General features: G+C 38.5%; 2 protein-coding genes across 2 annotated transcripts; one reads left to right on the top strand and one right to left on the bottom strand.

Annotated features, from left to right (window-relative positions):
• Positions 1–608: 608 nt before the first annotated feature.
• Positions 609–5,305, bottom strand: dcaf7 (ddb1 and cul4 associated factor 7). Its single transcript, XM_023413952.2, has 7 exons — positions 4,938–5,305; positions 4,481–4,639; positions 3,628–3,739; positions 3,404–3,522; positions 3,099–3,308; positions 2,351–2,468; positions 609–1,867 (listed from the first exon to the last, which is right to left on the bottom strand). Exons 1-7 carry the CDS (start codon positions 5,073–5,075, stop codon positions 1,695–1,697), a joined length of 1,029 nt encoding a protein of 342 aa, XP_023269720.1. The 5' UTR covers positions 5,076–5,305; the 3' UTR covers positions 609–1,694.
• Positions 5,306–7,168: 1,863 nt separating this feature from the next.
• On the top strand, positions 7,169–12,832 carry ccdc47 (coiled-coil domain containing 47). Its single transcript, XM_023413967.2, has 13 exons — positions 7,169–7,298; positions 8,410–8,708; positions 8,821–8,916; positions 9,365–9,539; positions 10,296–10,417; positions 10,509–10,574; positions 10,674–10,775; positions 10,972–11,082; positions 11,191–11,276; positions 11,375–11,433; positions 11,577–11,686; positions 11,811–11,978; positions 12,188–12,832. Exons 2-13 carry the CDS (start codon positions 8,418–8,420, stop codon positions 12,266–12,268), a joined length of 1,467 nt encoding a protein of 488 aa, XP_023269735.1. The 5' UTR covers positions 7,169–7,298; positions 8,410–8,417; the 3' UTR covers positions 12,269–12,832.
• Positions 12,833–14,669: the final 1,837 nt, after the last annotated feature.

Raw genomic sequence — 14,669 nt, 5'->3', positions numbered from 1 at the left:
GGGCTCTGAAGATGCAGTTATCAGTGTAGACAGAATAGAGAAGAAGGGTCAGTCCTTTAAATGAGCAGAGGTGGTACATTTACTCAAGTACTGTCCTTAAGTACAATTTTGAGGTACTTGTACTTTACATGAGTGTTTCCACTTTGTGCTACTTTCTACTTTTACTTCACTAAAATCCAGAGGAAAATTGAGATACACATTAAAATTCTATAAACAATTTTTTTTTTTTTTTAGCTTGTGACTCCATACAAAAAAAGAAGTGTATTGTCACAAAACTTCTTAGATGACTCATTCAATTAACTGTTTGAAGCCAAAGAACATTATATTATTATTTAAAAAAAAAAAAAAAAAAAGATCAGAGAATATTCCAAAAAATGAATTCAAATTTGTGTTGCAGAACTGTTTTCTTTTTTCCCCTCCCATGAATCATCTCACAGCTCAGTGGTGAAGCATTTGACTGCAGATCAAGAGATCTCATGTATAAATCCAGGTGTCCTGTTTTTATATTTATCCTTTGGTCACATAAAGGTGAGAATACTGTTAACTCCCAACATTAGAGGAACTTTAACCCACTTGTATCTTCACAAAATCAAGCAATAACAAGTGTGTTCCTAAGACATGGAGGAATACAATTTATTAGAGCAAATTCAATAATAAACTTTATGAAAAAAGCTACAACATGAACACTTGGCTTACCAACATTGTAGGTTGATATATTTATATGTATGTACATTTTGCCTTGTAATGGCATGCTACAAGGACATGACCCTTTAATTATTGAAAACAGGTAAAAGAGAGGCAGACACAGACACAGTCAGAAAGTTGTTTCACTCTCTTCTCATTTCACAACTCACTCTAACACAAAGAAAAAAACTCAGCTTTCCAAGCACAATCTTCTACAAATAAAAAGAAGAGAATAATTAGGGAGCTAAAAGGCTGAACAACATTGCTCTGGTAGGTTCTCAGTGTTGCTGTACAAGGCTGCCTCACAGCATCAACAGCCAAACTTAAACACGTTACATGATGACAGACAGCACAGCAGTGACAATATGAAGCCCTCTCAGGTTATTTTACAATTTTTAAAAGTTGCACAGGTCACATTTTGAGCCTGAATACAATTATTTGGAGAGGACACTGGACACACACCCATTTAAAAATTCAAATTGCCACAGGAGTAAACAAGACTGTAATATACTGATATTTCAATCAGCAATAATATGGTACGAGTCCACAAGAAGGCTACGACAAATTCTGACATATCAGAGAGGTCATCGTCTGCCACCTAAAGCAGTTTTTATCAACCTTTACAAATCCAACAGATGAAACACCTAAACCCTTCATGATAATCTCACATCTGGCTGAAATCACACCAAGTATAAAAATCTGATTTTCAAAGACAACAGCTCAGAGTTCGAAGCTTCCTATAGCTGCTGTGCAGATGATGAACACTACCTTGTGAGCAAAATAAATAAGAGCTGAAACACGTTTAATAGAAGAAGAATGGAGTAAAGACATGGAAGAAAATGTAAACCAGGTTATTGTGGAGTAGGTGTGTGTGATACTCCAAACACGTTCAGACAGTTCACTCGTGACCTCATCCTCGTCTTGAAAGCAGTGGGATGAGGGGGAAAAAAATTAAGTCCAAATCTGAAACAACAACACTCCTTCTCCTCTTCATCCAAGTGTCCATAGCTTTAGACACGCAGGATCTCCAGGCAGTTATTGTAGCAGATGGCGATCCAGTCCGGCTGTGTGGACGCCCACTGCACATTGTTAATCTCCCCTTCAGCGGTGTAGGCCAGGATGGGATCTTCAATGGCCCGTGGCATCTGCTGGATGTCCCATATCAGGGCCTGGTGGTCGTCAGCTGAGGGGAAAAAGACATTATGAGACCGTTTTGAGAAATATTTGAGACTGGAGGAGCAGGTAACGTGGGAAATTCAGTTCATCAGACATGGAAATGCCTGTCTTTACTTCAGACCTCTGGGGAAAAAAACATCAGCTTTCTCGATAATTTGAATGAGGCCGATCTGCTGACACAGAGAAGGTGTCACACGGACGGCTGCAGCAGAAAATGTAGGCTTGTCTGACAAATAATTTGACTCAACTTTAGCCACACTGTCATTTTATTATCACATAGATCTGGCAATAATCATTGGAAAAGGTGTTAGATTCGTGCTGCATTGGCCAATGAAATACATACAATCAACATTCCAGGTTGATGGACTCATTCATCTGATGGTCCACCTGGACTTCCTGGATTGTATTTTACATCTCATCAGTCCAGCACCTAAAGCAACATGCCCCCAACCAATGCAGCCTCTTGCTGTCGGTCTGAACATCTCCTTACCTGCAGTGCAGATGTGACATGAGGAGTGGGGGGCCCAGGCGATGCCATTAACACAGGCGCGATGGTTGTTCAGCCGAGCCACTGGTGTGCAAGGTACACGTACATCCAGGATGACGACCTGTTACAGAGATATTAATGATAGATTGAAACAGAAAGTTATTACATCATCTTCCTCTAGTGAACAGATTTTGCCCAGCTTTCATGGACTTGTAAATGTTCAAATTTCCATTTTTTGAGTGCTGAGGACAATGTTTACATGTGTTAATTAAAACAGATTTAATTGGTCATCAAGATTAATACCAGTGAGAATATTTTGTCAAGAGTCAAGAATTAACTTTCACTCCCAACTTCTAACCCAGCATGAACAAGAAGGGCTAAAAATAAAAGAAAAGAAAATTTAAACATCTCCAATTCCTTGAAAATTGGGAAACTCAATTTGCTGAGGAAGAATGTGTGATTAGATCAAAAGCTGCGGAGCACCTACTTGAGGTGAGATTGTTTTGTAGATTAATGTTGTAAATTAACAAAAACAGAAGAAACATTCAATTCTCATTATTTACAACGAATAATAAAGTGTCCATGAAATTCACATGGTACTGTAAAGGGTTTTCAGTAATACATGTCAACTCAAACCACTTCATGGATGCATAGAGTTGAAACCTGCCATTGGCTTTCCAGTCTCAATCTTAATACAAAAAGCTGCAGAGAGAAAAGGCTACTGGCTGGAAGTAATCCACAGTACACTGACCTCCATGCCGTCCATGGCCATTGTGGCCAGGTAATTAGGGTCCTGCTTGTTCCAGCAGAGGCGGAGCAGCGGGTGGTGCTGCGGGTCTTCATAGATTATTGTGCTGTGTTCCAGGTGCCGGAGGTCAAACATGCGGACGGACCCATCAGCTCCCACAGAGGCAAACATATCTCTACCACCTCCTGCACGGCTGAATGCAATGTCATACACCTGTAAAGACACATTAATACATTAAATTAAATATTCTCTTAGACTGTGCGCACAACTATAGAGGGCGTGATTCTGCAGAGCAGACGCAAAGAGACCTCTTTGTCATGAGCGATCAGCTGGGTCTTCACATGTCCAGAGACCAGGTTCACTCGTCCTAGCACCTGACCGGTCTCCAGCCCCCAGATAGTGCAGGTTGTGTCAATGCTGGAAGTTCCTGCAAAAAGAACCAACACCATAGAAACTCAAACTTCACACATGAAGGAACAACTAAGTCCAATTTATAGCTTTCTTATTATGGGCCATATTGTGTATTTCCTACCCAGCAGATTGGGATCAACTTCATTCCAGTCAAAGGAGGTGAGGGGCGCACAGAAGTCTGAGTTCTTGTTGTTGTTCAGCAAACATTCAAGACGTGTTTCTGTGTCACTGACCTGCAAGACAAATGCAAAGGAATTTGGCAGTGAGCAGACTTCCATACTCAAGCCAATGTGACCATGTCACTGCTGCCAGCTGGCAAGGCTGAAGCAGTAAACAAATTAAACTTATACCCAAACCACTGACTACTTCATGTTTAGACAACTACTGAGTATGGCAGATAATTGACAGATTTTTTTGTCTCTTGAAACTGTAGCTCACAGGGACACAAAAGAAAGAATTTGGAATATTTTATTCATCTATTTTTAGCTGTTGCCAAAAAAAATCCCATGAGAAGCCCAAAGCCAACACAGTCTTAGTCTCTCTCCATATTTTGTGAGTTTCCTACCCTGTGAGTCTGAAGACATCAATCTATAACAATGTGTCACATATATAGGGTTCAGTTTTTTCAAGGTTCAGGAAATTCCTGAAACAGCTGGGCACTATAGTTGTTAGCAACTTTTACTTACTTTGAAAAAAGGTTACACAATGCATTTAGTGGGGAAAATTTTCAGCAGCTGGATGGTGTATGGGAGAATAAATCAAAATTAATGACAGTGTCCATATTCAAGGTAATGAAGGAGTGTGTGCAATGTTGTGCTTTAAATAGGTTTTGAAAAAATTGGAGGTCTGTTGCACACAGGCAGCTTTAGCTATACAGACAATACTGTTTAGTAGGGTCAGAATCGGTGCGTGTTGGGGCCAGTCTTTGTGTGGATTGATGAACATAAGTGAACACATATGAGCAGATATCCTACCCTCCAAATGCGCAGGTAGTCTCCACTGGTGGCCAGCAGGTCCGGGTAAACCCCCTTGGTGTCAGGGATCCACATGATCTTGGTGGTGGGGTAAGGGTGATCAAATGTGTTCCTGCAGACAAACTCTGAGCTCTCCTCCTCCAGACCCACCAGCTGAACCTGTGCAGCATCAAACACATTACCTGTTATTTCCACACTGCCCAACTCACAGTTTACAGTGCAACATGGACTGGAAACATCATTAGCTATATATGGTGTTATTACGTGATTTGTAATAACATACAAAGCATGCCTGCTGTATATTTGCACAGAAATACTTTTGTACTTTAGCGTTATTGGGGAATGAAAACAAAACTGTGATTTGATGCTGCGCATGACGACTAGCATTAGCATTAGCTCGCTAACGTTACCATATTTAGCCTTGGCTAATAAATAGCCACAGCCACACACCACCCACCTTGTTGTTGTATTCCTCCACAAAGCTCCCAAGTGCCAGCCGAAAGCGTTTGTCTGGACGGACGCTCCAGTTCATCGCATAAACCGTCCATGGCGCCTCGTATTTGTAGATTTCTTTTCTTTTGCCGTGAAGCGACATCCTCCCGAGCGGCAGCTAGCACGCTAGCGTTGGCTAACTACGAAATAAGTAGACTTAAAAGCAAACTATTACCAGTTCCTTTAACTTACGAGGACAAATGTCAGCATGGGTGGTGATGAAGCTCATTTAATTAAGCAAATCTTGTTTAAGAGCAAGATTTCTCACCACTTTACTTAACAAAGAGTAGCATTACTCCGTTACGACCTAACGAACTGTCAAGGTAAACAGAATTCAAGAGACTTCCGGTTATTTTTAAAAAAAATAAAAATAAAAATTTCCTAAAAGTACGTTCCTATTTTAAAATGAATGTAGTCTAAACAAATCGATAATAATAATAATAATAATAATAATAATAATAATAATAATGAAAAATAATATAAAAAAATAATAATAAAGAAATATGTGTCTATAACATTCATAAATCCAGATTAATTAATAATCTGGATTTATGAATGTTGATTTATGAATGTTGAAGTTCAGACGTTTCTAATAATTCTGTCCATAAAACAAGAACACAATCAAATTTCCAGATGACTACTGCCCGAAATGTGTAGGTGATAATAACCTTTTTTTAATAATAGGACTAAAAACACAACTCATAGGATACGTTTATCCAGTGCCCATCTTTGAAGCTATAGAGTTTATGTTTTATTTTTAAAGTGAATTGTCACCTATTGTGAAAGCAGTGAAACTTTCACAACCAACAATCTCGTTCTTGTTGCAAACCAGGACACCACATGAATAGTCGCCTTATAGGCGCAATGATATCAACACAATTACCTACTATAAAACATGTTATTAAGTGTTATCAAATCTGGTTTAACACTAGGTGTTATGAGTACATTATCATGTGTGTTTTTGCCCTCCAGTGGTCAGTGCGAAACTCATCTTTTGTGTAGTTTGCGTTTTATTTTGAATACTTGAACCGGAAAAATACTATGCCATCATGTCTAACTTGACCAACAGTTATAGTTACTCACTGTGACCACTAGAGGGAAGAAATCATCAGGTTTATACAATAAACCCACCTTTTTACAGAGAGTTGGAAACTCTCTACAGAACTTTTTCTCTATTATTTTATATCTGTTTAGTTTTAATGACGCAGAACCCTATTTCTACGATTGTAAGGTTATAATCAATATCAAATAATGACAGAAACAAATCGATGCAAAATAAGGACTGTTAACTAAACAACCCCCTCGTTACGTAATACCATTTCTGAACATTCATTTATTAATCTTTACTTCGTTACAAATCAGTCATGCATTAGAGAAATCATTTAATCTTGTAAATCCTCTGACTCTTATTTTTTGTAATTTGAAATGTTAATTGAACCTTTTGACTGAGTTTGTGAGTGAACTATTTATAATATAAGCATGGGCATGTACTGTAGGTATAGGTTTGAATAATAATGCAAACGTACATAGTGACATATTAAAGTATATGCGAGCAAAATGTGTAATATAAACACACTATACAGTGAAACTGAAGAAAATATCGTTTTTTATAATATTTTATAATATTTTTTATATTGTAACGTAATATAAAAGTGAAACCTTAACTATTATTTTTTTCGTTGTAATACCCACCATCATGTCATTGTGTCATTTTTTTATTATGTGCTATTTTTACTTTACTTGTCCTCTTATTTTAAGTTGAATATTATACATTTTCCTCTGTATTTGTGGCTCTCATATACTCCGTTTTTAAGTAGCCTAAGTAGCGTCATATTTTAAGATGTCTGTTTGAACTTTGGTATACATTAAGTTTATTAAAATGTTTTTAAAAAGAATTATTTAAGACGCCAAATGGTTTACACATTTCAACGCTATATTTTTAAAATAAAAAATTTCATACAAATATTTATATTTGCTGTTTTAAAATGATCGCAATTATAGTTACGTACTGTAACTACTGGGGGGCAGCGAAATCTCATAATCACCATGATAATCACACGTTTGACAACCGTAAAAGCAGACAAAATTAGCATAAAAGTATTTCCGGTGAAAAACATTAAAAATAAAACTTTTAAGTTAAGATGGAGTGAAGCAGCGAGGCTGTGGTCACGTGTTCTCTGCTGTGTAGAATGGAGACGTCGATTCTTCTTGACGCGATGCTTTTACTTTGAAAGGTTGATCCTGTGTCGAGTAGTCTTCTGTTTAAGGACAGTTCAGGTCACTTCAGCTCAACCAGCGTTACATTTATTGTCTGTATTTTGTCAAGGTAAGTGGTTACATTCATTTTGCTCATCTTTTTGTTTTTTAAAATGTTCCACTTTCCGAGTTGTGTTAAAGAGAAAACAGGCTACCTTCCGTTCAGGCTCATAGGTTGGTTGCTGGCAACAAGGTGCCATGCTAGTTAGCCACCGTTAGCATGCTAATGCCAGATTTGCTAAACAGCTAATAATATAGTGAGTGAGTGCTGGGGGATGGGTCGGGCAGTGTGATATGATTACGGGTTGTGGTTTAATCCTATATGTGTCATTAGGTAAGTATACAATGTTAGTTTTGGCTGAAGTTCCACGAAAGAAACGCAGTAAGCCAAACGTGTCGCAAAGGTTGGCTCGTTGGCTAAAGTTATTTGTGCTAGCGGCAGGTTTCTAGTTGGATTTACCGGATTCAACCACATACGGTACGGCTACTTTAGTCTGAGCTTAACCCGTACATAGCCCCAGCAGTGCCACACTATGTCCCCAAATGCTTGACTTTGGTTTGTTGTAGATTTATCATTTTTAACCACAATGACAAAGTGACAACGCTGGAAATTACTTTTCATTCAAACAACGTTAAGACGTTTCACTGTTCACACTAGAGCTCCTTTTATTCCTTAGTCATTGTTTTCTACTTCGTTTCGGTCCACAGAGATTTTCGTGTCTTTTGGGATTTATCACGTGAATACCCACTGTGTGAGCAGGGACTGGTGGTTACTGTATTAGCGACCAGTTTAACCTGGACTCACAGTTTAACCGTTACTCCTAGGGGGCCAGTTTGTTAACTGTTTTACAAGGTACCTTGAAGTGATGAAATTATCACTGCATTTCATAGGCCTATATCCTTCAGAGTCCTCAAAGGCACTGTAATGTTAAGGCAATCCTTAAGGCAAGTTGCAACATATACTATAGTTGACAAATTTCTGGTTTGACTTCTTCACCTTTGACTTCCTATTTTTGAAAGGATGTGTCAGAAGTTTTCCCGACTATTGTCTACCATTTGTATTGTGCATGTTAAACTATTGTGTTTGACCTTCCCTGTCACCCTTTAAGCCACCCTTATTTTCATGTTTTCCAGTCTTCTGCATCAACACTTTCTCACTCTGCTTTTCCCCATTCATGCAGGTCCCACCATGCGAAGTGCGTATCTCCTCCTGATACCTGCACTGCTGCTCTTCCTTGCCTTTCCTGTATCCAGGGGGCGTTATAATGATGACTTTGATGATGGCGAGGACCTAGCAGACTTCGATGACAATGATTTTGCTGAGTTTGAGGACATGAATGATGATCCAGCAGCTGAGACGGAGACTGCCCCTCCACCTCGTGTCTCACAGTCCTCGCAGCCTGACGAGGATGAAGATGAAGATGAAGCTACTGTGGAGCTGGAGGATGGCCAAGATGGTTTTGATGACTCAGAGACACAGGTGCATTGCCTTTCCATCACTGTTTGCATCTTAATTTTGAGCACTATTTATTGCATTTAACTAATTTATAAAGAATCTCTAGTAAAGCTAATTCAATTAAATTTTTTCAAAGGATCAAGACATGTACAGCAAATATGACCAGGAGGAGTTTGAAGGGATTGGCGACATGGAGAAGACAAGCATGAAGGACCCCCTCATAATTCACACGGTAAAGCAGGCTTATTGCTAAAATCTTTCACACGTTGTCTTCTGCTGAGAGGGATCTGCCTGTTGGTTCAATAGGATTCATGTAACATAAGCCCCTTTTCCACAGGTCAAAAAACCTGCTAAGACCTGCTAACACCAGGCTTCTGTGAGCAATGGGAAAGGGTACCATCATGAACGCTGATGGTACCCTTTCCCATTGCTCACAGAAGCCTGGTGTTAGCGGGTCAAACTTATTAGTTCTGGCTCCGACCGACTGCCCGTGTTAAAGGGGTCAATCGGTTTTAATTAGCGAGTTTACCCACTTTTAAATAACCTGCTTATACCCATTAATTTTGATGGAATAATGGTATTACATTAACCTTTGCCATGGAAGTTCAACAGTGGCAACACTGAAACTGTAGCCTTCCACAACTGACTGATACTGATAACCACCTACTGTTTCTCTGCAGGTTCCTGCACATCTGCAGAACAGTTGGGAGAGTTACTATATGGAGATCCTGATGGTGACGGGCCTGTTGGCCTACATCATGAACTATATCATTGGGAAGAACAAGAACAGCCGCCTTGCACAGGCCTGGTTTAACTCACACAGAGAACTTCTAGAGAGCAACTTTGCACTAGTGGGTGAGTTCCTCCACCTCTGTGTTGTCTGTTGTGTATATCAGCAGTGTATGAAATACGACTCATGTGTCTGTTCTTTTGTCCCTGGTAGGGCTGGGCGACAAAACGCTAGCAATAATTATCGCAAAATTATTTTCCTTGATAGAAACATTAAAAATGTTCGATAAGTGTTCAATATAATTAACTTCCATGTTTATAGCACGCCCACGAATGAATCACGAACAGCCAATCATGTCGCAGGAATAGAGGTCTGCATTGTGCAAGTTAGAAAATCACGGTGAGAGGTATAGATACAGGCTAGTATGTGATATTATTTACAGACGCACGCAGTGACTGATGGGCTTGAAGTTGGAGCGGAGTAAGCAAATAAGGCAAAATCAGCGACACCAAAGAAAAAGCAGAATGCAGCTCGAAGGATGAAGATATCGTCGACAAGAAAAGGCCACTCAACTTCAGTAGTTTGGAGATATTTTGGCTATTTACAGTCTGACAAAAAACAGAGCAATGTGCACCGCACACTGTGGTGGACACACGTTCCATCAAAGACAGGCAAAAATCAGGCTTTAAACCTGAAAGAAATTACAATGTGGCATTTATCGTGATAAATATTGATATTGACTGATATGACATTTTTTTATCATGATAACAGTTTTGGCCATATCGCCCAGCCCTAGTCCCTGGTCATAATCAAATGGATGGAATGATGGCAGTCTGTGCGAGTTAGATCATTTGCTAATTGTCAGTCATTTGTATGTGAAGGTGATGATGGCACCAGTAAAGAAGCAGTGAGCACTGGGAAACTGAATCAGGAAAATGAACACATCTACAACCTGTGGTGCTCTGGACGTGTGTGCTGTGAAGGCATGCTGATCCAACTTAAGGTATTGACATTGTGTTATGATATGTTGGTGTGTTGTTGTCAGTGCGTTGTGTTAAATATAGAGTCACATAATATATTTTGTTTTACTCCAGTTTCTTAAGAGGCAAGACCTGCTTAATGTTCTGGCCAGGATGATGAGGCCTGCCTGTGACCAAGTGGTATGTACCTGTCAAGTAGTAATTTGAAGTACCGGACTATATACGTAGTATTGCAGTTAGTCTTTTTCTAACCCACAGCATCTGTCTGTTGGTTTGTAGCAAATCAAAGTGACTCTTAATGATGAGGACATGGACACTTTTGTGTTTGCTGTGGGCACCAAGAAGGCCATGGCCAGACTTCAGAAGGAGATGCAGGACCTGGTAAATATCCTCTACAACCTAAGCTACATTTGATGTATAATTGTTTCTACACAAATAGATGTATTTATTTATTTATGTTCTAGTTGTATTATACAGTATTACTCACACATCATTTTAATTTTGTTGTGTCTTATTCTTTTACCTGGTTGTCATTAATGCTCAAACATCAGCTATGATTTTTCTTCTTTTTCCACAGAGTGAGTTCTGCGGTGACAAGCCTAAGTCTGGGGCCAAGTATGGGCTCCCAGACTCCCTGGCTATTCTTAGTGAGATGGGCGAGGTCACAGATGGGGTGATGGACAACAAGGTGAAGTCTGGCTTTTTTACTCTTATCTCACTTACAGTATTATTATAAAAAGTAAGTGCAAAGTCTCTGAACACCTTTGCCTTTGGATCTGTTTTTTGTATTTTTCAGATGGTACATTATATCACCAACCATGCTGACAAGATTGAGTCCATCCATTTCTCGGACCAATTTTCTGGTCCAAAAGTTATGCAAGAGTACGAATTTACTTTGTGTTTTTAATCTTTCACATGCAAATTATTAAGCATTTTCTTATTTTCTATGTGGTACTAACACTTCCTATGTCGTCTTTTAGGGAGGGTCAGCCCTTAAAGCTGCCTGAGACCAAGAAGACACTGCTGTTTACATTTAATGGTGAGCATTTCTTCTCTACTATTTTCCTAAAAATCTTGGCTATACCCCATAATTTGATTTAACTAATGTGTTTTATGTATACTGTGTGTGTGTGTGTGTGTGTGTGTGTGTGTGTGTGTGTGTGTGTGTGTGTGTGTGTGTAGTGCCTGGTATGGGCAACACCTCTCCCAAAGACATGGACACTCTGCTTCCTCTCATGAACATGGTGATCTACAGCATTGACAAAGTCAAGAAACTCCGTTTGAACAGAGAGGTGAGCAGGATTCAAATGCTCTGGTGGCTCATAGTACACCCAAACTATCACCCACTTATTTGGGGGTTTTACATGGAAGCTTGAAGTGAAGCTATGTGTGACTTTGTTCTTCCTGTCCATTCAGGGCAAACAGAAAGCTGACAGAAACCGTGCCCGTGTAGAGGAGAACTTCCTGAAGCAGACTCACGCTCAGCGCCAGGAGGCGGCTCAGACTCGCCGGGAGGAGAAGAAGAGAGCTGAGAAGGAGAGGATCATGAATGAGGAGGACCCTGAGAGACAACGGCGTCTGGAGGTCTGAAATAGAAATTGAACATATAAACCCCTCGAAAAGACGTTTAAAGGAATAGTTTGACATTGTGGGAATTATTATTCACTCTCCTACTGAGAGTTAGATGGATGGCAAACTATACCTTTTTTATAAAGAAAACCATAGAATTAAGCATAGAGGTATCATTCTCACTGTTAAGTTTTGTGTCTCAGATGTTTAATTTTCTCTTTCAGGAAGCAGCTCAACGACGCGAGCAGAAGAAGATTGAGAAGAAGCAGATGAAGATGAAGCAGATCAAAGTTAAAGCCATGTGAAACACTACCACAAGGTTAGGGGATACAAGCACACGTGAAAGCAGTGCTCAGTTAAGTCTTCTCCAGCTTCTCTCCACCACAGCTCTGGTTCAGTCGCTCCAGCTCCAAACTGACATCTTGTACCTCCGGGTGTGTCAAGCTTAGCTGTTTGTGTCACCACCTGCTCCATTTGGTGTGGCTAAACCTTAATGACTGTGAGTGAACTGCCTGTGTCAATTGAGAGGGACTTTTTCACCATCAAATCTGTCTCCACATCATGCAGGATTTTTTTTTTTTTTCTCTCTAAATCTGTCTTCTTCTAAACAAAACTGTTGCAGCTCAGTGAGCTTTTTAAACTGAATCTGCTGGGAAAGAACACACTAATTGGTGGTATTGAGCCACATTTTAAAAAGAATGAAAACATTGCAGTTTCATTGCAGTTTCATTTATTACCATTAATATAATCTTAAATGATACGATCAAGAAAATTTTATCTCATCTGCATATGAGTTAGGTTTCTTGCAGGCTGTTTGTAATGAATATCTGAGCAAACATAATAAAGTGCACTGGAGTCTGTTGGAAAAACTGTGTCCGTTTTTTGTTTAATAGTAAATTACCAGTAATTGGTTAGATGATAGGTACAAAAATATATAGGGTCATAGAATAGTAGTGTACAACATAGAGACTGATACATCGACCTCTTAGTATCAGTAGTTGAAAGAGTGAGGGTCTATAACAAGCATCAGAATGGGTGAGGCTGCATGCTAAATTTAACTTATAGATTGTGTCAGCAGTCTGGAAACTAGATTTGGTTACAACAGTGTGGTCCTCTCTTGACAAGCTGAAATAGATAATAACCCTGTCTAGTCAGAAGCCTTTTATGGTGTAAGTCTGATATGAGAAAACCTGTGATCTCAATGGGAAATATGAAAATATAACATTTATTTATTTATTTATTTGTGATTTGTCCACAGTATCTTAAATGATGAAATCCTTTAACAAAATAGTCTCAGACATAACCAAGCAATTTAATGAACTCACTCAACAAAAGCTAAACTTATGTTTGTTTATGTTTAGCCAAACCCCACTGATATAAATGAGGTGGACAAAATAACAGTGTTATATAATGCAGTTCATAAGCACAACAAACTACATCCTTAAAAGTCAATGCATTTATTGCATTGTCTTACCACAATTACTCATATTTAGTGTTTATACATTACTTCATTTCTGTCAAGCTTCCTGCAGCGTTGAGTCAGTCTCCTCATGGGCTTCACTTAGCTTTTATCTCACCTGTTATTCTGGTTAACCTGTATGTGATTTTACTGAAAAATATAACAAAAGTAAAAGATTGCCACCATTTGAAATAAAAAATACTGAAACACTTTGGCCAAGTACATAATTTAAAGGCACTCTCTTGTGAACTCAGTTGTTCCACATTTTAGATTTTTGCATTTTATTGATCCATTTTCTGAGTTTTCTTCTATTCTGTACCACTCACCACTCAAAATTGCAAATTCAGTCACAAAATTTTATGAATCATCTCCAGCAAATTAATCTATGTTGTTTATTATTTCTTGGTGCACTCTGTAGATCACTTTAGTGATGGAAAATTTTGAAAAACTGTGTCAATTGGTGCCACATATGTTTATTTTGGTCCATTCTCTGAATCCAATAGACAGTAGCCAAACACAAAAGTCTACTGTAGGTCAACTGGAAAGGTGGATGTAGTAGTGTAGTGGTGGAGCTCAATGACTTTATTTAAGTACAATTTTGAAATAGTTGTACTTTACTAGTATTTTTTAAGAGGCGAATACTGTACAATTTGCTCCCCTACATTTGTTTGGCATCTGTAGTTACAGGATGCATTGCAGACTTTACATATAAAAGTTTATAAAACAGAATTAATATTTAGGATTAAGCTGTCCAACAGTATATACACTGGTTAAAAATCAGCTCCAGCTTGGCCAGCTACAACATTAAATTAGTGCTCACACGTTTATGAATCAGTAATAGCAATACATTAATAAAATGTGTTAATAAAATACTGGCAGAAGCCATTTTCCTATATAATGACTACTTGTACTTTTGATACTTTAAGTGCATTTTGTTGATAATACCTATGTATTTTTATTTGATTAAAATATTGTACTTATGATGGAGTATTGTCACACTATATTGCTACTTTTACCTAAAGAATCTGAATACATCTTCCACCATTGCAACAATCATGTCTAGTCTGTTATAATATCTATAATAATACAGAAAATTATAATTATTATCATTATCTGAATAATAAAGGATTCGATTAACTGTTATGTCTGAAGCATATTAAGTATTAAAACAGTACTAATTGGTTAATAAATGTGATCAAATATTATTTTGTGTTAGCTGATCTGTCACAGATCAGCCTTTAGGGGGC

Source organism: Seriola lalandi, unplaced genomic scaffold, assembly GCF_002814215.2.
Source record: "Seriola lalandi dorsalis isolate HSWRI2012SDOR001 ecotype SW California unplaced genomic scaffold, Sedor1 jcf7180002054519, whole genome shotgun sequence".
Lineage (NCBI taxonomy): Eukaryota > Metazoa > Chordata > Actinopteri > Carangiformes > Carangidae > Seriola > Seriola lalandi.
This window is presented reverse-complemented; position numbering and strand designations above follow the sequence as displayed.

What these genes read in the sequence shown, in the direction of transcription:
- dcaf7 (XM_023413952.2), bottom strand. Translation starts at nt 5,075, where the DNA reads ATGTCGCTTCACGGCAAAAGAAAAGAAATCTACAAATACGAGGCGCCA. An exon ending in TGATCGCTCATGACAAAGAG is followed by an intron (nt 3,309 to 3,403) that starts GTCTCTTTGCGT and finishes GTGTCTTTACAG; the next exon opens with GTGTATGACATTGCATTCAG. An exon ending in ATGTCACATCTGCACTGCAG is followed by an intron (nt 1,868 to 2,350) that starts GTAAGGAGATGT and finishes TTTTCCCCTCAG; the next exon opens with CTGACGACCACCAGGCCCTG.
- ccdc47 (XM_023413967.2), top strand. Translation starts at nt 8,418, where the DNA reads ATGCGAAGTGCGTATCTCCTCCTGATACCTGCACTGCTGCTCTTCCTT. An exon ending in ACCCCCTCATAATTCACACG is followed by an intron (nt 8,917 to 9,364) that starts GTAAAGCAGGCT and finishes GTTTCTCTGCAG; the next exon opens with GTTCCTGCACATCTGCAGAA. An exon ending in ATGGGGTGATGGACAACAAG is followed by an intron (nt 11,083 to 11,190) that starts GTGAAGTCTGGC and finishes TGTATTTTTCAG; the next exon opens with ATGGTACATTATATCACCAA.